Source organism: Brassica napus, chromosome A9 (genome assembly GCF_020379485.1).
Source record: "Brassica napus cultivar Da-Ae chromosome A9, Da-Ae, whole genome shotgun sequence".
Taxonomy (NCBI): Eukaryota; Viridiplantae; Streptophyta; class Magnoliopsida; order Brassicales; family Brassicaceae; genus Brassica; species Brassica napus.
The window spans coordinates 34,691,101-34,710,859 of NC_063442.1; the positions used below are offsets into that span (position 1 = coordinate 34,691,101).

Genomic DNA, 19,759 nt, shown 5'->3' on the forward strand with positions numbered 1-19,759 from the left:
TCATCTATTGTTAAATTGAAATGAAAATATGCATCAACAAATATATTACTGATTTGTATATCAAAGATCACAGTCTCTCACCACAAAAGAAAAACATATACTAGAACATTTGAAAACCATTCACTCAACCAAAACGATCCAGAAGAAGACTCACAAAGACATAAAAAGACAATAAATAAACAACACACAATAGCACTCAAGAGAAAAGATAACCTCTCTTACGGATCAGCCTTGTTTGTCCATGAATGTTTCTATTAGTGTTGCGCCATTGATGATCTTTGTTGTAGCAATAATCAAATCATAAGCCACTCCTTCCTGATAAGACGCAATTGTAGAAGGAAGGGCTCAGGAAGAATAAGCGAGTAAAAAGAGTATCTTTTAATCATAAACTCTTGGAAGTTTGCATATTACCTTGGAGGCGAGAAACCGTAGGGCAGAGATTTCAGCAAATGTTACACCTCCAATGAAGACAACAAGAACAACTGAGCGTCTTCCATCAGCAACCCTGTAATGATGTTGTAACATATTAGGATGGTTGTTTTATCCTTTTGTAGAAACTACTTTTGTGGTAGCAAACGAATTGCTAATGATAATAAACTTACCCATTTGAAGCTCCATGCAATGAATCAACTGATGGACTACTTGGGAATCCACTCTGCATGCATTGAGATGGTAAATAATGTGATTGAAAAATAGTCGAAAAGAGCATAGCAAAACTGAAAGCTTTTTTTTTCTCTAGTTGGGTAAACGTGTACTGACTCTTTTAGTTTCCAGATGTGGTCCTGGCAATAGCTTCAAAATGTCTTCTATTGGACGCCTGTAAGGTAAATTGAGTCATCAACAATAAAAACACCACTTTTTCAGTCAACATTCATATCTGAATTAGTAAAAGTTCTTTCAAGTTCTGGTATTTGCTGAGTTTTCTCTGTCCCTTCAGTTAAATGCTTCTCAAATCGAAACTGAGCAAAATTCTAGACCTTTTCTCTTCATGGTCATATATATATATATATACTTATTTAGAAAAGCCAAAGTGTTAAATACACAAGGACACAGGCTATCTAGGCAAGAATTTGGTCTAGAAGAATGTAAGAACATACTAACCATCCGGAATGAATAGCTTGTTGAACAAGACGAATGCTAAGAGGAGCATATCCAGAATATACATAAGCTATATCAACCGGCCTGCAACAAGAACAGTGTTTCAAACAACTCAAATAAGCACTAATTTTATTTTTATGATTATAAATGATTGGTACAAGGCCTAGCAAATCAGGTGAATGTAGGGACAAGTATGAGCTTTAGAAGATACCAGAGATACCTTCGAAACAAAAATATTCAGCCAGAACTGTAACTAAATCATGCATTAGCGATAATGAAGGTATTATCGAATATTGTAGTTGGAAAATGAGCTTTCAGGTTTTATACGTTCATTCAAGATTAAGTTTGCACATTTTCTGAACTAGACACCTGGACCCGCTTCATATGCTTAACCCCATAAACAAAAATCATGTCATCATGCATTCAGTTGGGGACAACATGATTAAAAAGAGTATTTACCTTGATGTATCTGTGTCTTCAACTATAAGTTTCAATGTACGTTTCACTGTCTGCCAGTTGCTTTTAAACTCCTGTAGAAACCAAACGAATGTACAACAACCCCTTAGAATATCAGACACACTTAACCCCAATAAACAAGAAGATTGTTCATCCCACAAAGTAGCCAAGAATAACCAAACCTGTTTCTTCAACAATCCTGCTTTTTCCAAGTTGTTCAATACGTTCACATGCTCAAACCCATAACTGTGGAGTAGTTCCGTTCTGGAAGTTGAGACACGAAGACAAGATATCATTCAAAAAAGCAGAAAATTAAATATAAAAATACCGATGATTGCTGGAAGCTTAGCTTGCCTTATATAATCAAATTGCTTTTTGGGTAACCCTGAATTTGTAATAGAAAATAGGACCAATAGTCGCAGGACTTTTGTGAGAGGCTCCTGTTTATGGATCAATTCTTCTATGTACTCAAAGCATCTGTATTAACAAAACTAGAGTTAGTAATAATAATCATATAACAGACTTTTCCATTATGCCATCAACGTAAGATGTTTTCCACATCACTTGTAATAGAAAGAATCATCAATACACTTTTGAATGGAAGTATTAAATGCAATTTCCTTAAGAAGAAACTTACATGTCATAACTTTCTGCCTCAACTAGTGTTTGTTCCATGTCAAGCTGCGAAAGAAATGACTGTTTGGACGTGAATGTTGTCAGGTGCTGAGCAAGATGTATGTGCCTCTGGGAAAGAAAAAAATCATACAAAATCAAGTTAGGATGAACTTATCGTTTTCTGAACCATCTGCGAGATAAAACAAAAGGAACTTTAAGAAAACAAGGCAATACTTACTGTCATCTCTGGTAATGAGTTAAGCTTCTTGACAAAGTCCTTTAGCTCAGAAACTGTCTGGGTCTGTGTATTATATTATCATACACCATTAAAATCTCGGTCCAACTAATAATCTAAGTTTAAAATGTATGGGTAGGCTGATAGTTCCTAAGGAAAACATGGTCTATATTAATTTGGTAACTATTTATGTGCCAAATAATACTCCTGATCGAGTCTAAGAGATCTGAGCACAAACATGTATGTACCATAACCTCTACCGCGAAAACAAGACTACCTAAAGGAAGAGAGCGACAAAACAAACGTACAGAATTAATTTCAGTATAGTCCTCCTTCATGGTTGTTGCCTTCTGCCGTAGAACCTGCAATCATACCGCGTCTGTAGTTGAGTAAAAAGAATCCCATGTCACGCAAAAAATGAAAGCGAAAAGGACAAACGTCAACCTGCACAACAACTTCAAAGTTGAGATCCCTCGTCTCCTTGAACAATTTATCACTGTAAATTTAAACATTCAAGCAATAAATTTATGAAAGACATAGATAGGCACAGTAGCTTGGAAAGTCCAATCTAGCTACCAGTTTAGGGAGCGATTTTGTGTGCATAATCAATTAATACACATTAATATCAACACAACAGTGTGCTTATCCAATCCAAGAAAATCACAATTTCTATTCCATGCATCAAAAATACTCACACAAATCATATAGCAATGCAGTAGAAATGGTCTCGTACGGTTGAAGAAATTTGTATATACGATGCAAGAAACTAACCTTGAATTAAGGGGAACCTTCATCTTTTTCCCCTCCTGCTGAGAACCCATCACAGACGAGTCGACCTCGACAGCTCCATTACTGATATGCAAAAACTTTAAATAGGGGTTGGAGTCAGCTCACAGAAAACCCAATCGACCAGCTTGATTAAAATCCAAATTGTATGGTTGTTTGTTATCAACCAATGAAATTAAGTAGGATAATGACAATCGTTTGTGGCATTACCTCGTTTAACAATCCTTCATAAGTTAACTGGGTACACATTGGTGTAACCATATCAACCTGAAACAGAAAGTATTAAAGTCAATCAGAATGTACTTTTGAAAGATATCTTTGTGTTGAAGGATGTCATATAATTGGGAAACGCATGATAATCATACCTCTCTATCCAACAGAATGAGTGTATCTACTTCAGGCCTTCCCACCTGGAATAGAACTTGCGTCATTTAGAATAGTGAACAAAGGAAACAAAATCATCTGAAAAATATAAGATATCGAAGTCATTGAATATTAAAGCACTCAAAATGCTGCAGGCAAATTTTTACATCATTGGTATTGACAGGTTCCTCCACTTGCATGCGGTTAAGTATATCTGCAACACGAACTGATCCTTTGCCCTTTGCCCTCACTTTCGGTATAACTCCAAAAGAAAACTATGATAGGTGTCAGCCATGAGAAAGCACAATGTGGATCATAACGTAAAGAATAAGGAAATATTCAAACCTCGAGCTCATGTATTGCTTTTGCAACATGCCAAAGTGAGCTAACATCACCATCGACAAGGCAATCCTATCATTTTGAAAAACAAGAAATATGTGAGCTTAAGGCCTCAAGGGAAATGGTACATGAAGTAATAAGTACAAATTGGACATATGCGAGTTGTACACACTTTTTCAGAGAGCTCAAGCTCAAAAGATATCACATCCTCATCCAGTGGAACCATATACAGGGGAAACTCCTTCACGGTGACCAGGTTATGAACTTTTTCCTGCTCAAGAATCTGAAACAGCAGGATATAATATTTATCACCCTTTATTCAAGAGGTAGTAAGAACAATGAAAATGAATCACAAAGAGTCAAAGAAGATGGCAATAACCACACACCTTCTCACACGCGACAGACCTACGAGGAACAAAGTAAACGTAGTAGTCTCTCTGAATCGCTTTGGAAATATCATTCTGAATGTGCGAAGCTATGTGTTTCATAAAACTGAGTTGAGATCGAACAAGATAGACCACTTTCGTGCATTCAGTCTGAACTGGTTCTTCAGAAAGATGTCGTAATTCCAAACCAAGTTCCTGTTAAGCAGAAGACCACTAGTGTTGAAACAAAACTCTCAACCATTACAAGAAGAAAATAAATAATCTCATTTCTTCCTTTCCTAAACAGACTAACAGAGTAATCAATCTAAAGTCATTTAAACCTGGCATTACCTTAAGTGTGGAAGTCTGGATTATCAATGAAACGGAACCGCTTAGCTTTGGATCAATAACCAGACACTTAGTTCCACGAATCTACAAAAAGGCACCAAAGAGAGAAGACAAAACATTAGTTGTGTTCCGAAAGCTCTTTTTCTACCCAAAAAGTGAAATTGGTAACTGATAACAACAGCAATGCGAATCATATCGAAAGTGAGTAACGAGACTTACGTCTTTAAGCAAGTTTACGAGCTCCCTCTGAGACTTCTCCCTGAATTAGAATTGAGCAAAACATATGAGATGAGAACGAGAAAACGATCAATTTAAGTATTGAAAATGGACTCCCACCTAATGGATTTGAGATTGAGAGGAGCATTCTCCAAGTTAGGGATCTGCGCCATGGAAGACGATCAGGGATGATCGGACCTGTTCGACGTTTCTCTGTTTTTTTTTCCTTCACCGTGCGACCGCAAAGGACGAGCACGGTGGAGAAGATAGTTAGAAACACTAAATGGGCCTCATAAGTCTGTATATTGGCTTTTACATCTAAGCTTAGAAGCTGGGCTTGGTCTTGTTCTGTGAGTGGTGTTAATTTGCTCATATGTTTTTGTCAAACGTTATTAATTTGCCCAAATGTTTTCATCAACGATGTTGATAATGTTCAAGATTAATGTACATGAGAATGTTTTATATGAAACAAATTTCACATATATTTCAAACTGACTAAGCAGAGTCAGTTTATTTTTTGCATTGGAAAATCTAGTACTACTTGAAAAATTTTAGAGGAACAAATTGACAACAAGACGTACTATAGATATACGTCACTGGTACAAAGCGTCTCTCATGTGTCAAAATATGTGAGTTTACAGATGTTGAGGTAGACAAGGCCACGTCCATCATGAAGATGTTGAGGGGGAATCATCATGAAGAATGCTATGAGAGTGTACGTCCATAAGAATCTGGGATCCACTCTATATTGTTTGGTATTCATATGAAGTTATGGACCATTGATGTGCTGGACCCGCTGCTACTTATAATGAATTCATGAGTTTATAAATAAAATAAGCAACCCTACATTTTTGTTCGTTTACTATTAGGCAACCCTAGACGTGTTGCTTCCACACTACAACAAAACAGGCGAGAAAAACGAATTCCCAACGAATTTGTTTGCAAAATACTCCTCCGTTTCTAAAAGATCCATGTTTTAGAAAAAACAATTATTTCAAAAAGATACATTTATTATATTTTTAATGCATAAATTAAATGTAAATTGTAAACTTCAAAAAACATAATTGTATTTATTAAAATTCTATTGGTGAAAACTTGTAAAATATAGTTGATTACGGAAAATAATGTATTGATGACTAAAATTTGATATATTTTCTTAATAAATGTGAAAATCTTAAAATATGGATCTTTTAGAAACAAAGAGAGTATAACATAGGTCGGATTTCATGAAATTAAACCGTCTAACGCAATGGTTGAGGAAAAATAGGTTGAGATCTATATATTCGGAGAAATAGGAATGAAACTTTATTCTTGGAAGATATAGATAGAGGCAATAGTTTCGAAGATATGTAACACTATACGATAGTTCTCGTGAGGAAATAAGTAGTCGTCCCACAAATTTGTTGTCAAATTTTCCGATAGACATATGCGTTTCTTTATTGTTTTTTTTTTCTTCCAAATTTGTAGAGAGTATTAGTAATATAAAAATATTCAATTTCAGAGATTTTGACGAATTCACCACGGAGTGATAACCGAGCAGCCAGTACCTGTCCGATTAATCAATTATCTAGGGCGAGTTTTTGAACATTGTACTCATCTTATACCATTAGATAAATTCATTAACTTGTAGTTTTGTACTGTTTATAATGTTTTAGTTAATTTATATTTTCATTTGCATATAAATTCTAAATTATATTTTTATATGCTTTTTTTCTATTAACTGTTCATCGATTTCACCAATTTACTACTCATGGAACAACCACCACCCTTAATGCTGAGTCTCCTAGGCAAGTGTTTAAAAAAAAATTAAAATAAAACAAAGACACAAAAGGCCCCTTCCTCAACGTCACCCACTAAACCACGCGGGAACCCATAATTTCATTTTATTCATTTTCACAACAGCCGTCGTCGGTCGTGCCTCCCTCTTCCCCTCTTCATCTCTTTCCACTTCTCCACGAACTTTTCAAATCCACTCTCCTTTCAATCAATCTTCTCTCCCCCCCCCCCTCCTTTCGTGCATCGCGACGAGCTAACTACTATGACTTCCTCCTCGAACTCATCCTCCGCCGTCAGATCGTCGGCGAAACACGCGGCTGAGCGGATTCAGCAGCACTTGCCTCCCAGCAACCCCGCGTCCCTCTCTTCGTCTTCCTTGAACTTACCCTCTAAGACCTCTATCGCCGCTTCGATTAACCACCACTCTCCTCGCCCTAAAGATCGACCTTCCTCCACCGCATCCTCCGTCTCCGCCGCTTCTCCTTCTACTCGCCGCTCCGGCACTCCCGTCCACCGATCTCAGTCTAAAGACTTCGACGACGACAACGGTATCTCCCCCCTTCCTCTCTCTCTCTCTCTACTTCGTGTATTATCCGTACGATTCTCCATTTGCGTTAACGGATTTGATGACTCTTCACTCTAGGGCGATTGTATACTCGATTTGGGGATTAGGATTGTTAGTGATGATCGTTGATTTTGATTTTGAGTTTAAGTTGATTGGTCATATGGTGAATTGGAACTTCGATATTGAGTTTGAATTTCAAATTGTTATATTCTCTACAGATCCAGGGAGGGTGAGAGTTTCTGTAAGAGTTCGACCTCGTAACGGAGAGGAGCTTAAATCAGATGCTGACTTTGCTGATCTTGTTGAGTTACAACCTGAGGTCAGTCACTATGCCTTTCTCCCTCTCTTAAGTTATAGTTAGATCCTTAGAAAGTGCTCTTTTGTTTTGTTTTCTCTACAGATAAAGCGGCTTAAGTTGAGGAAAAACAATTGGAACTCTGAGTCCTATAGATTTGACGAAGTCTTTACAGACACAGCTTCTCAGAAACGCGTTTATGAAGGAGTAGCAAAACCTGTAGTCGAGGTTAGAAAATCATTCTATTCTTGATGTAGAATCTTTGAGGATGAGATTTTATTTTCGATATTCATTACTGCATTCGTTCTGTAGGGTGTTCTGAGTGGATACAATGGCACAATCATGGCTTATGGTCAAACTGGCACGGGTAAGACTTACACCGTGGGAAAAATTGGTAAAGATGATGCAGCTGAGCGTGGTATCATGGTTCGAGCTCTTGAGGATATACTTGCCAGCGCGTCCTCTGCTTCTTCTGTTTCAGTGGAGATCTCTTATTTGCAGGTGTGACACTATAGATCTTCTGCGTTGATCTCTTTTTCATTTATAGCATGACTTCAATGCTTAGACCATACATGCCTAACATCTATGTTGCTCTTCTTGTAATTCACAGCTTTATATGGAGACTATACAAGATCTTCTTGCACCTGAGAAAAGCAACATTTCAATCAATGAGGATGGGAAGACTGGGGAAGTATCAGTACCAGGTGCAACAGTAGTTAACATTCAAGATCTAGACCATTTCTTTCAAGTTTTGCAAGTCGGTGAGACAAACCGCCATGCGGCGAATACAAAGATGAATACAGAATCCTCACGTAGCCATGCCATTCTTACGGTGTGTAACACCTTAGAATATTTGGTCTTTTATGGTTCTTGGTCATTAAAAGTAGTCCATGTTTTGGATTAATGAAATGTATCTTCTATGCAGGTTTACGTTAGGCGGGCTATGAATGAAAAGGCTGAAACAGGAACTAAATCGCCAAAACCTGAATCTTTGGGAGATAAAGGCATTCCAAGAGTTAGAAAGAGTAAACTTCTAATTGTGGATCTTGCTGGCTCAGAAAGAATAAATAAATCTGGTTTGAACTCATTCCCTGTTCATATAACCACCATTCATTTCATATCAAGTAGGTTATGACTGAGTTATATCCTGTTTTTTATTAAGGCACTGATGGCCACTTGATTGAAGAGGCGAAATTCATTAATCTTTCACTGACATCTCTGGGAAAGTGCATAAATGCATTAGCTGAAGGCAGTTCTCATATACCGACTAGAGATTCTAAGCTAACAAGGCTTCTTCGTGATTCTTTCGGGGGTTAGTTTACCAGAACTTTCTTGAGCCATTTATAAAAACACAAAGCGTGGCTCACTTCTGTGTGCCTTCTACATTTTTCATGTTTTTCCAGTTAAGCTTGTGCCTATTACATAAATTTTGAAATTGTTCTTTTTTCGGCACTGATCAAATAGGTTCTGCAAGGACTTCACTTATAATAACTATTGGGCCGTCTGCACGGTATCATGCAGAGACAACTAGCACAATAATGTTCGGACAAAGGGTCAGTTTCATGTTTCTGTTGATCCATGATTCTATCTATATCTGCAGAATCGTAAACTGAGAAAGACACAGTTTTCTGATATTTTAAAGACACAGTTTTCGAGTAATGCCTTGTTGGTTTTGTCTCACTTTTACAGGCAATGAAAATAGTAAACATGGTAAAGCTTAAAGAAGAATTCGATTATGAAAGTTTGTGTCGGAAGCTTGAGACTCAGGTGGACCATCTTACTGCAGAAGTTGAAAGACAAACCAAACTAAGAAATAGTGAGAAGCTCGAGTTGGAGAAAAGATTGAGAGAATGTGAAAACACTTTCGCTGAAGCAGAAAAGAACGCGGCAAGGTCCAAGGTATTTGTCTCTTGTAATGATTGGCTACTATTTTCTTTATATTGAACTATTGTCTAGTTTCTTGATATGATGCCTATTTTACTATTATCCGGTGCTTATATTTTGAGGGGTGAATCTGAATTACAGTTCCTGGAGAAGGAAAATGCCCGCTTGGAGCTTCGTATGAAAGAACTATTGAAGGATTTGGAAATGCAGAAAGATCAGTGTGATCTAATGCGTGACAAAGCCACACAATTGGAGATGAACTTGAAAAATACAAAGGTACACTTTCTATCATATGTTCGTAGTTCTCTCAGCAACTACTTAGAATATATTATTAGTTGACTACTCTCTTTCTTTTGATCTTTATTTAACTACTCACAGAAGCTCTTGGTTGTTTTCTCACTATTAAGATAAATTTTAAGCAGTGTCTTCTTTTGTAGTTGTGTATGTATAATTTAACAGGCTCTGACATTGTCATTTTACTTGTTAGTAGCAGCAACAACTGGAAAGTTCGGCATATAAGGAAAAACTTGCAGATGCCAGTAAAGTATACGAGACAAAAATTGCTGTTTTGGTTCAGCGGGTTGAGGATGAACAAGCCCGGTCAACAAATGCCGAGCATCAATTGAACGAAATGAAAAATATTTTGAGTAATCAGCAGAAGTCTATTCATGTTAGTTAAAACTCCTTTAAAAAAAATTTGAATGCATTAGTCTTGTGTTCAAACTAATGTTTTTTTTGGGTGTTCTAGGACCAAGAGATGGGCAACTATCAATATCAAAGGGAACTTGCGGAAGCCACTTACACGTATGAATCTAAAATCGCGGAGCTCCAGAAGAAATTGGAAGATGAACATGCTCGGTCTAACTCTGCAGAGGAGCAACTTAGACAGATGAAAAGTATTATAAGCGATCGCCAAGTTTTATCACAGGTTATTGGCGTATTCTTGATTTTTTGAAACTGGATTTTAATAAGAACGATACTTTCAGCTTTATGTTTCTGTCTTTTTTATCTTTTCAGCAATGATAAATTCTACTCTTGCAGAACTTTCTGTCTCCAACTTTGTTTTTTTTTTTTCTGGTTTTGGTTTCAGGAAAATGAAAAGACAAACGAACTCAAGAAAAAACTAGAAGAACTTTCACAGATGTATGAGTCGACAGTAGATGAACTCCAGACAGTGAAATTAGACTATGATGATCTGCTCCACCAAAAGGTGTGACCCCTAAACATCTGCTTACAGAAAGAATATCAAACAATTAAGAGTTGGTCATATTAATTTAAAACATCCAACTGTTGATTTTCGCTGATGAATACACATTAAAATTTGTTTGACATAGGAAAAACTTGGTGAAGAGGTCCGGGATATGAAGGAAAGGCTTCTTTTGGAAGAAAAGCAGAGAAAACAAATGGAGAGTGAGCTTTCCAAACTAAAAAAGAATCTAAGGGAAAGTGAAACTGTTGTTGAGGTGAATTTAGAATGAGCTTGTTTCACCTTTTTCAACATGTACTTGTACTTCATGGTCTTGCTAAGTCCATTTCTATTTCACAGGACAAGCGTGTGAAGGAAGATCTTCCAAAAGGACCATCAGAATCTGGAGCTCTACCAGGCTCACAGAGATCTCATGGGTTAAAAAAGTCTCTATCTGGACAGAGAGCTACCATGGCAAGACTTTGTGAAGAAGGCATGATTCTTTCTCGTTAGTTTAGCTCGATTTTATTCTGGGATAATCCAATTGACATCTTCGTTTCTACTTCGGTTTCAGTGGGAGTCCAGAAGATATTACACCTGATTAAGTCCGAAGACTTGGAAGTTCAAATCCAAGCCGTTAAGGTGGTGGCTAATCTGGCCGCTGAAGGTGTGTGATTTCATCGCTCTATATATTAGCATGTGTCAGTAGCCTCAAATTTATATTCCTCTCTACTGTTACAATACTGACTTTATCTTTGTATATCATGTGTCCTTGTACCTAAACGACTTGCATTCTCTGTGTGTATGTGTTTAGAATCTAATCAGGTCAAGATTGTGGAGGAAGGCGGTGTGGAAGCTTTGCTTACGCTTGTTCAGTCATCTCAAAATTCAACAATTCTTAGAGTGGCTTCTGGTGCAATAGCTAATTTGGCAATGAACGGTAAGAACTTCTATTGGTAGTTCAAGTAATTTTTATGTTATTGTTGTCCACAAACCCGTTTAAACTTACTACTAAAAAGCAGTGCCAATTTAGACTTTAAAAGTGGTCTCATGTGGTTGTGTCATTTATTTACAATGCTGGTTTGCTTGAATGTTGAATCTGCAAGTTGAATTAGATGGTTCGTGATGCCATGCTTCAATAATATGGTTTCTTTTATTAATTGCAGAGAAGAGTCAAGATTTAATAATGAATAAAGGAGGTGCTCAACTGCTAGCAAAGATGGTGACCAAAACAGATGATCCACAAACTCTAAGAATGGTAGCTGGTGCACTTGCCAATTTATGTGGAAACGGTGAGCACAAGATTTTCAAACGCATCTACTCGTCTGCACTGTATAGCATATGCAAAATCCAATATATTTGGTGAAGCTTTTTGCTGGGATGATAAGTATGTATTTAACTCGTACATGTTGCTGTCTATTGCACAAACAGAGAAGTTTCTTAAGCTCCTGAAAGAAGAGGAAGGTATCAAGGGACTACTCACAATGGCGCAGTCCGGAAACATAGACATCATAGCTCAAGTGGCAAGAGGGATGGCAAATTTTGCAAAATGTGAAACTCGCGAAATCATGCAAGGTTTGTTGTAATACAGAGATACCTCATAAAAAAATGCAGATCCAAGTCAATTTTGCTAATATACGTTGAGTGATCATATGCATCGCAGGGCGTAGAAAAGGTCGTTCTCTTCTTCTGGAAGAAGGTGCTCTTGAATGGCTGACTTCAAACTCACATATTGAATCCGCATCAACACAACGTCACATCGAGCTTGCGCTTTGCCATTTAGCTCAAAATGGTAAGCCTATATTGTGTTGAGTAAAACTGATTTCACATGTCTCTCACTCTCTAGAGCAGGCCCAGCTTATATGCATACCTCCTCTTATTTGATACAGAGGCAAACGCGATTGATTTCAAAAGAACGGGAAGCGTGACAGAGATCGTGAGAATATCAGTGGAGTCGAGTAGAGATGACATTCGCAGCTTAGCAAAGAAGATACTCAGATCAAACCCTCACTTCTCAAACTGAACATGAAGTAACAGCAAGAGATGTACATAAACATAACTGGCGAGCTGAGTCTGAAACTAAGATTATGTCCTGTGATCATTTATATGATGTTGTATCCTGTCTCCGTTGAACGTGGACTCCGTTGCTAATTTTCCTGAACAGTTTCTTGATCATTTTTTGCTACAAATCTGTAGTGAATACTCCTTATGGTTTGAAATTTGATATGACCAAGGTCTCCTATGTATGATTGATGTTGAGAAACATGGAGTAGATGTATCAAACTCATGTCTCCTCGCTGATGTTGTGTTTTGCATTAAAGTACCAAGACTTATTTGGAATCAGTTTTGTTCTCATTTAACAATCATACAAGTGTTACAAATGGAGTATGTGAGTGGTCGCAAAAGATAGTTTTAAGAGTAGATGTTTTCGTAACTCCTAATGATTTTAATTGAATCTCTTTTTCTTTGTTCTTTTGTCGATGTGATGGCATTGTTAGATTCTTCTTCTAATCGTAAAGGCCTTCGTCATACCATATATCGACCAGAAAGTCCACCATCTCCTACACAAACATCAGATTGGACAAATTCAGTTATTTGAGAATGATTTTTTAGCTTCTTTGAATAAATGAGAGATTAGATCAAAGCTTACGGGTAAAGGAATCGACTCAGAGAAAGGTTCTTGAGTTGAGAGAAGATCTTCATATGTAGTGGACCAACTACAAGAGATTCAAGATTATGTTAAAGAGTATACATCACTAGAATATTAATAAAACACAACAAGAGAAACATGAGGGATCTCATTGTTAAAATAACCTTATAATCTGATCCTTTGTAGTCTTTTTTCTTTGTCGAGATTGATCTCCCACCCATTTTTCTCTGTTCTCTTGCCACACCTTTACACCTGCAACCAATAACGATGCTTATAGATAGTGCTCAAGAACAAATAGTCTCAAATTACAGAACCAACAAATTATAATCTCTTATGGTTGCTCTTATAATATCTTTGTTAAGCTAGTTGTGAAAAATGTACCATGATTAACAGGTGTAATGGTGTTTTCAGTGTTCTTTTTAACCGAGCTTTTATCTTCTATGACCAGTTTTGAAAGCTCAAGAGGTTTGTTTTCCGTGGACAGACAATTTGCAGTAAAAAGCTCCATTGTTGTGATTCAATCGAATGATCATTCCTTTGCGAAATAAATTCGATTATACGAACATTCAACAAAGAATATCAAAGGTTTCCACACAAGCTGCTAGAAACACAAACATTATATTAAAACCATATTCATCATGAAACTATTACATGGAAGAGGTTGGGTTTAGTTTTACCTCATTGACATTTTCATCAATCAGCTTGTGGGAAAACCTAAAAGAAAAGATTAAATAAACAAGAATACCAGATTCCTCAGAAAAATATCAATTCATTATCAAAGGATGAAAATTCAATACAAAACCAAAAAAAAAAAAAAAAAAGATTGATTGTTTCACATTGCCGTTCATATTCATTACCAAATCTTCATCTATAAAGCAACACAAAGAGTATATCTTTAAATGTACACCTACTTCTGTTTCCTTAAGAAAGATCATTTTGGAACATAATGTATTCAAGATCCAATCAGAAGCATTCAAGATCCAATTATTATCTTATGGATAAGCTAAAGTTCTTTAGAGAAACAGAACATTTACAGGAAACAAGAACAGAGGAAAGAGGATTTACCTACCTAAATGAGGACGTACCCAGCAGAAAATTTGGTGGGAGGATTGAAACTTGTTTTCTTTTAGGTTTATATGTAAATGAAATGTTAGATCTTGATGAGCCAATTAAAATGAACTAAAAATAAAGTTAAAAAGGAATAATAGCCAAAAATAGGAGAGAATAAAAAGGAATTAAAGTGTTTACTTTGTTGGTAGATAAGTAGTAGTATAATAATAATAAAATGATCTATATCCACCACCACTATCCAGATCTGTTTTGGGTCAATGAGACAGAAAAATTGAAGTAAGGCCCACGCATCTGATAAAACAACACAGCTTTCTCTTTCAATCATACGTGGATGTGATTAGGAAAAAGATAATATATCATCATTTACTATATGGTAAGAGATTATAATGAAATTTTGTCACATGTTTTAATCATATTATTATTATATTTACAATTCTACATACACTACTTTGATTTTTCCTCAGATTTTATCTCGAGATGACTGACCATATCAAATTATCAATAATCAAGATAGATAACATGTTTGCGTGTTTGGTTTACCATTCTTGATTTTGCTTTTTTCTTCTTCTTATCATAATTGCGTTAACCTAGATTAAGTGTTTTAAGAGTAATATTTATGTCTTATGATGATGATAATGATATTGAAATTGTAGTCATTTGCATTATCGGTAATCTTACACCACATTGGCGCTGACAAACACAAAAGAAACAGACTTTTTCTCTCTCAATTTGGTTACATATTCTATTCCATACTGTAAAAGTTTTAAAACCCTGTTAGTGTTAAGATTTCAATCAATATCAACCACTTACTGGTATGATTCTCTCGTTCGTTTATTTCCTTGTTGCTTAGCTTTGTATTTTTCGGTTTAGGAAACTAGATCGTATTGCTTTGGTATATAACATTGTAAAGACCTAAATATGAATTGATATGATAAATCCTTATCTGATTCTTCTATAGAACCAAAAGAAACAAATCCTTATCCGATTATTCTTCTAAAAGATATGCAATAAGATCAAAATACCATTAAAATAAAAAACAGATCTTTTAATCGGAAGAAGAGGTTTGTGGCAGAAACAAACCAGAATCATGGACGTTATGGAAAATAAACATTCTCAAAGGAACTAGAGGTTGTGGAGACGCATTTTCAAAAGTAGAAAAAATACACGAAATAAGTGTGGGCCTTAGTTTGAAAGGAAGAATGTGAAATATCAGACAAATCATACATTGACATTTAGACAAATGAAAGTCTAGTATATAAAAAATATTCAACTCTAATTAGTACGAAACATTTTGGAAAGAAAATCAAAAATAAAACCACGCGAGTTTGCTTAAAGCCCAAAATGAACGATATCGTACTAACCAGACAATACATAGTTGGACATGGATTCAATAAATCCCAACTAAAATAATATTAACAACTTAAACTCAATTATTAATCAGGTAAATTACTTGTGTCTTGTGTCTTGTGTGAGTTGGTTAATAATATATATCTAAGTTGGTAAAACAAATAAAAGTGTATCATCATCTCATTTATTAAAGAAGTTAGAAATCTTAATTAAAAGTTATGAACTATCAACAAGACAACAAGTCAATTTTTTTCTTCTGTAATGGAAGTATAAAATATGTGAATATTTACCAAAACTCAAAGCCTCAAAGTCTGACAATCTAAATGATGTAAATTTTGTTAAGTCACATATCGGTTCGTAAACCGATTCAAAAGGTTTAATCACATAGAATTCAAGCTCACACGAAGCAATAGATCACCAAGACAAAACAAAGGTTTCAGACAATCTGTCATTCATTACAGAGAGTTTTGATACACATAAAGCTCATAGGACACATTACTATCTTTTCTTTACAAAGTCACTAGTTCAAAGGGATAACAATATCGCCAATGTTTTTGTGCCATGGATCCGCCAAGTGAGTAGCCAGGTTCTCCAATGGTCCTGTGCCTGGGTAGGCCGATTGCTGCACACAGAATCCTACAAACGCCAACAACGCAAGACGCCCTGACACAAAGAAAACAACATAACATTTAGATATACATTTTTATTAAAAATGATTTTAAAAAATGTAACATGTGTGTATGTGTTTATTTACCGTTCTTGATCTCCTTGACTTTCAACTCCTCAAACTTCTTCGGGTCCTTGGAGTATCCAAGAGGGTCAAATGCACCTCCAGGGTACTTCTTTTTCTCAGGGTCTTTCTCCATGCTCCTCTGGTGCTCCACAAAGGCAATAGCTAAGAACTCTATAGCCAAGATTGTGGGCAAAGTACCCCATGGGACTGGGTTGCCCAAGTAAGTGGCTTGTCCTCCAGGCACTGCTGCCCATTCTTGGGCCTTGACCCAGTTTCCGTATCCCAAAGCCTCTGGTACCAAAATCCCTGGCTGCATTCCACACCAAAAACATTAACCATTAACTTAAAAAGGACTAAAAGATTGGATATTGAAGTAAAAATGTTGAAACTTACAACAGCGAGCATAGCCCATCTGCAATGGATGAGCTCTGATTCTTTGTATCTCTCAAGATTCTCTGGAACCTCTCCAAGTCCAAGCGGGTCAAATCCAAAGTCACTGCACCATTTTAGTACCAAATAGGCTAAAAACAGAAACAGAGTATGCAAGACACACATCTAAGGTGTTTCTTAGTATGCAAGAAACAGAGTAAAAGGAGACTACTTTCTGATTCTGATTTGTGAATCATGCCATGTGTAATCTAATAACTTAAGAACTGAAGCTTTTAAACAGAATCCAATAATAAAGTCATAACCTTTATGTCATCTAAAGGGGTTTCAAACTTTCAATCATTTCTCTCTCTAGAGACATATGAAAAGGGTTTCGTGGTATGCAAGAAACAGAGTAAAAGGAGACGATTCTGATTTGTGAATCATGTGATGTGTAACCCATTACTTAAAAAACTGAATCTTTTAAACAGAATCCAATGTAGGAATCAAAACCCAAACACCATCATCAATTACATATTTAATAAACTGAGCAACATAGACATAAGGTTTTCAAATTTGATCAGGAAACAGAGTACAGAGATGTGATCTGCGTACCCAGGGGCAGAGCCGTCGAGGTAAGCTGGACGTGGCTCGCCGGGCATCCAGTGAGCAGCCATTCTGATGCGGCCAACGTTACCAACGTTGGGGAGAGAAACTCCGGCTGAGACGAATTTAGACTTTGAAGAAGAAAGAAGGGAAGGGTAGACGGCGGCGATGCCGCAGCTCATGAGCGAGTTAGACGCCATTGTTTCCTCTGATCTCTCTCTCTCTCTCTGCCTTTCTGATTACTACAAAGAAGAAATATGTGAAGGAGAGGTGTGTTTGGATGTTGTCTGTGTGAAAGAGTGATCCGTATAAGTAAGGTTTTGTAGGATGCGAATCTAAATTCAGATTGCTATTGGCTAGAGTGAGCTCACGTGGCTATTTCATTGGGCCACGTGTACTCTCTATATCTTGTTGATATCTCTATCTGCTCTGTGTGGTTCAGACATAAACAGAATCTATGTTATTACCTCTTTTGCCATCTATCCTCTGCAAGGATAAAAATAAATCTAGAGCGGCCAAAAATATTGGTATACCACAAGAAATTGAATCAAATTGTGTGTGGTCTTCCCTTACCGTTCAGTATTGACCATCTGATTTTCAAAATATCTTTTAGAACCGCACAGATTTTTTTTAGAATGGAATCTAGTCTAAATCCAGTAGTGTATAAAATAACCTTTTAAAAAATCCAATGCAGGCAACATCATGGAGGATTCTAATTTCTGAATGAGACTAGACTGAACAATGTTGCTAGCTATGGCCTATGGATGAGTATTTTCTCAAATATGTTTTACCGGATCCAACTTTTGAGCTTTTGTTGTTCAGAAACTAGGACAATTCTATGTGACCTGCAATAAAGTAGAGTGCTTGTGCATCTAACCATCGTTCCTCTAGGTCCTGACTCTGAGTGATTGTGAGGATCTAGCCTGCGTCTTTTCATTGATCCGGACATTTTGTTTCCAGATAAGCACACACACCAGCAACTTAGCGGGTAACCTTTCAGATCCATTCACTGAACCAATGAAGTGGTCAGAACGAAATCTATTAAACTCAGTTTCTAACTCAGCAAATCCTCAAGAATGAGCAGAACAACCCATGATTCTCTTTTGTAACATGAACACCTCAACAACACAAATGAAGAAAAACACACACCCAAGCAAAAAGATCAAAATCAATAAAGAGACTCAAGACAGTAAAGTATACATTTTTCAGAAACGTAGTTGTTCTATAACCATAGTTCCATCATACAACATGTCTCTTAATGTTACCAGCCATAAAAAAAACATCAAGAAGACTTTCGCTCATGACATAGAGATAAGATCAACTTTCAAGAGCACATAGCTTTTTCGACAGCTTCCTGCAACTCTCCACTCTGAAACGCCTCGAGAGTAATATCACAACCCCCGAAAAACTCACCGTCGATGTAAAGCTGAGGAAACGTCGGCCAACTCGAGTACTCTTTCAACCCTTGCCTCACCATCTCGTTCTCGAGAATGTTCACATCTTCGAAAGGCACGTTCAGACTCTTCAGGATCTGCACCACCGTGTTCGAGAATCCGCACATCGGAAAGTCCCTCGTCCCTTTCATGAACAGCACTACTTTCTCCGAGTTCACCAGCTTCTCCAGCGTGTCTCTTAGCTGCGGCGTGAGCGCCGACGACGACGACGCGGAGCAGCGGAATTTCGCGGCGCGGGGAGAAGCTGGTTTGAGTTTGAGATTGGAACGGACGGCGAGTGATGCCGTCGGTTTGGAGGCGAATCTGAGAGATTGAGGCTTGTTGATAACTGAGGAGGAGACGATCAGGCCGGGAGGTATCGAGGTCGGAGCTTTGACAGATCGGAGAGCCATTTTTATTCTTTTGGAGAATTGGAAGTGGTTAGTGTTGAATTTATGAGCCACCAATACGGGAGGAGGAATAGAATAAACTCTGTTTTTTTTTTTTTTTGTCAACTTATAAGAATAAACTCTTTCAAAACTCTTGATAGAGTTTATAAATGGTTCTAAACTCTACTTGCAGCAACGGGTGAAGGCGTTCATTGGGATATTCAGTTATGGTTGTTTCCTTCGGTTCGAGGAGTTTGCTTGTGGTGCAAAGGTCCTTATAGGGAAGGGTTTATCCTGGAGCTTCCTTCTTTCAGGTGCTATGGTCCTGTTCCGGCTCTCTTATGATGTTAAGAACTCTTTCAAATCTATCCAGATTACTCTTGGTCATTTAAGTTTCGTGGTTAGTTTGGCTTAGTAAAGTTGTAGTAAAGTTGTCTTGTTTGGACTTAAGCTTCCGGGGATATATTCATGTTCCGCCGGCTTTGTTTTCCGGGGATATATCGTTTTTTCTCCGGCTCTGTTTCCCTGTTTGGGCTCTTGTAAAACTTTGAATGCATTAATAATATAACTTCAGAGGGAAAAAAAAAAAAAAAACTCTGTTACCAAACACATCTTAGGCACTAGTGCTTGTCAGTTT

At 37.0% G+C, this 19,759-nt stretch overlaps 5 protein-coding genes across 12 annotated transcripts; 1 reads left to right on the top strand and 4 right to left on the bottom strand.

Moving 5' to 3' along the window:
• Positions 1-27: 27 nt before the first annotated feature.
• LOC106415228 (vacuolar protein-sorting-associated protein 33 homolog) lies at positions 28-5,110 on the bottom strand. The gene is made up of 22 exons (XM_013855873.3): positions 4,942-5,110; positions 4,825-4,864; positions 4,609-4,689; positions 4,279-4,473; positions 4,065-4,175; positions 3,899-3,964; positions 3,721-3,828; positions 3,556-3,600; positions 3,401-3,457; positions 3,176-3,270; positions 2,849-2,900; positions 2,713-2,766; positions 2,408-2,470; positions 2,192-2,298; positions 1,909-2,031; positions 1,737-1,818; positions 1,558-1,628; positions 1,102-1,182; positions 760-817; positions 603-655; positions 412-505; positions 28-315 (listed from the first exon to the last, which is right to left on the bottom strand). Exons 1-22 carry the CDS (start codon positions 4,992-4,994, stop codon positions 226-228), a joined length of 1,779 nt encoding a protein of 592 aa, XP_013711327.1. The 5' UTR covers positions 4,995-5,110; the 3' UTR covers positions 28-225.
• A 1,518-nt stretch (positions 5,111-6,628) lies between these two features.
• On the top strand, positions 6,629-12,773 carry LOC106411799 (kinesin-like protein KIN-UC). Of its 2 annotated transcripts, none has more exons than XM_022691126.2 (21): positions 6,629-7,145; positions 7,381-7,481; positions 7,563-7,685; positions 7,770-7,958; positions 8,068-8,289; positions 8,383-8,533; positions 8,620-8,769; positions 8,922-9,010; positions 9,147-9,356; positions 9,483-9,617; positions 9,835-10,011; positions 10,090-10,269; positions 10,432-10,551; positions 10,676-10,804; positions 10,888-11,020; positions 11,102-11,194; positions 11,342-11,467; positions 11,694-11,819; positions 11,959-12,102; positions 12,191-12,319; positions 12,417-12,773. In XM_022691126.2, exons 1-21 carry the CDS (start codon positions 6,860-6,862, stop codon positions 12,548-12,550), a joined length of 3,147 nt encoding a protein of 1,048 aa, XP_022546847.1. In that variant the 5' UTR covers positions 6,629-6,859; the 3' UTR covers positions 12,551-12,773. The 2 variants fall into 2 exon arrangements, with proteins under 2 accessions (XP_022546847.1, XP_013708080.1); XM_013852626.3 differs by having other exon boundaries at positions 6,630-7,145; positions 9,832-10,011.
• Positions 12,774-12,857: 84 nt separating this feature from the next.
• On the bottom strand, positions 12,858-14,445 carry BNAA09G34710D. 6 transcript variants are annotated; one of them, XM_013852627.3, is made up of 6 exons: positions 14,247-14,445; positions 13,855-13,891; positions 13,559-13,775; positions 13,342-13,429; positions 13,178-13,244; positions 12,858-13,088 (listed from the first exon to the last, which is right to left on the bottom strand). In XM_013852627.3, exons 3-6 carry the CDS (start codon positions 13,683-13,685, stop codon positions 13,035-13,037), a joined length of 336 nt encoding a protein of 111 aa, XP_013708081.1. In that variant the 5' UTR covers positions 13,686-13,775; positions 13,855-13,891; positions 14,247-14,445; the 3' UTR covers positions 12,858-13,034. The 6 variants fall into 6 exon arrangements, with proteins under 6 accessions (XP_013708081.1, XP_013708082.1, XP_013708083.1 ...); XM_013852628.3 differs by having other exon boundaries at positions 14,243-14,433; XM_013852629.3 differs by having other exon boundaries at positions 13,559-13,778; positions 14,247-14,398.
• A 1,523-nt stretch (positions 14,446-15,968) lies between these two features.
• LOC106415221 (chlorophyll a-b binding protein 6, chloroplastic) lies at positions 15,969-17,765 on the bottom strand. Of its 2 annotated transcripts, none has more exons than XM_013855863.3 (4): positions 17,310-17,765; positions 16,722-16,824; positions 16,350-16,638; positions 15,969-16,258 (listed from the first exon to the last, which is right to left on the bottom strand). In XM_013855863.3, exons 1-4 carry the CDS (start codon positions 17,498-17,500, stop codon positions 16,116-16,118), a joined length of 726 nt encoding a protein of 241 aa, XP_013711317.2. In that variant the 5' UTR covers positions 17,501-17,765; the 3' UTR covers positions 15,969-16,115. The 2 variants fall into 2 exon arrangements, with proteins under 2 accessions (XP_013711317.2, XP_013711319.2); XM_013855865.3 differs by lacking the exon at positions 15,969-16,258 and having other exon boundaries at positions 16,371-16,424; positions 16,492-16,638; positions 17,310-17,606.
• Positions 17,766-18,377: 612 nt separating this feature from the next.
• Positions 18,378-19,696, bottom strand: LOC106411662 (monothiol glutaredoxin-S14, chloroplastic). Its single transcript, XM_013852464.3, has one exon. It carries the CDS (start codon positions 19,144-19,146, stop codon positions 18,625-18,627), a length of 522 nt encoding a protein of 173 aa, XP_013707918.1. The 5' UTR covers positions 19,147-19,696; the 3' UTR covers positions 18,378-18,624.
• Positions 19,697-19,759: the final 63 nt, after the last annotated feature.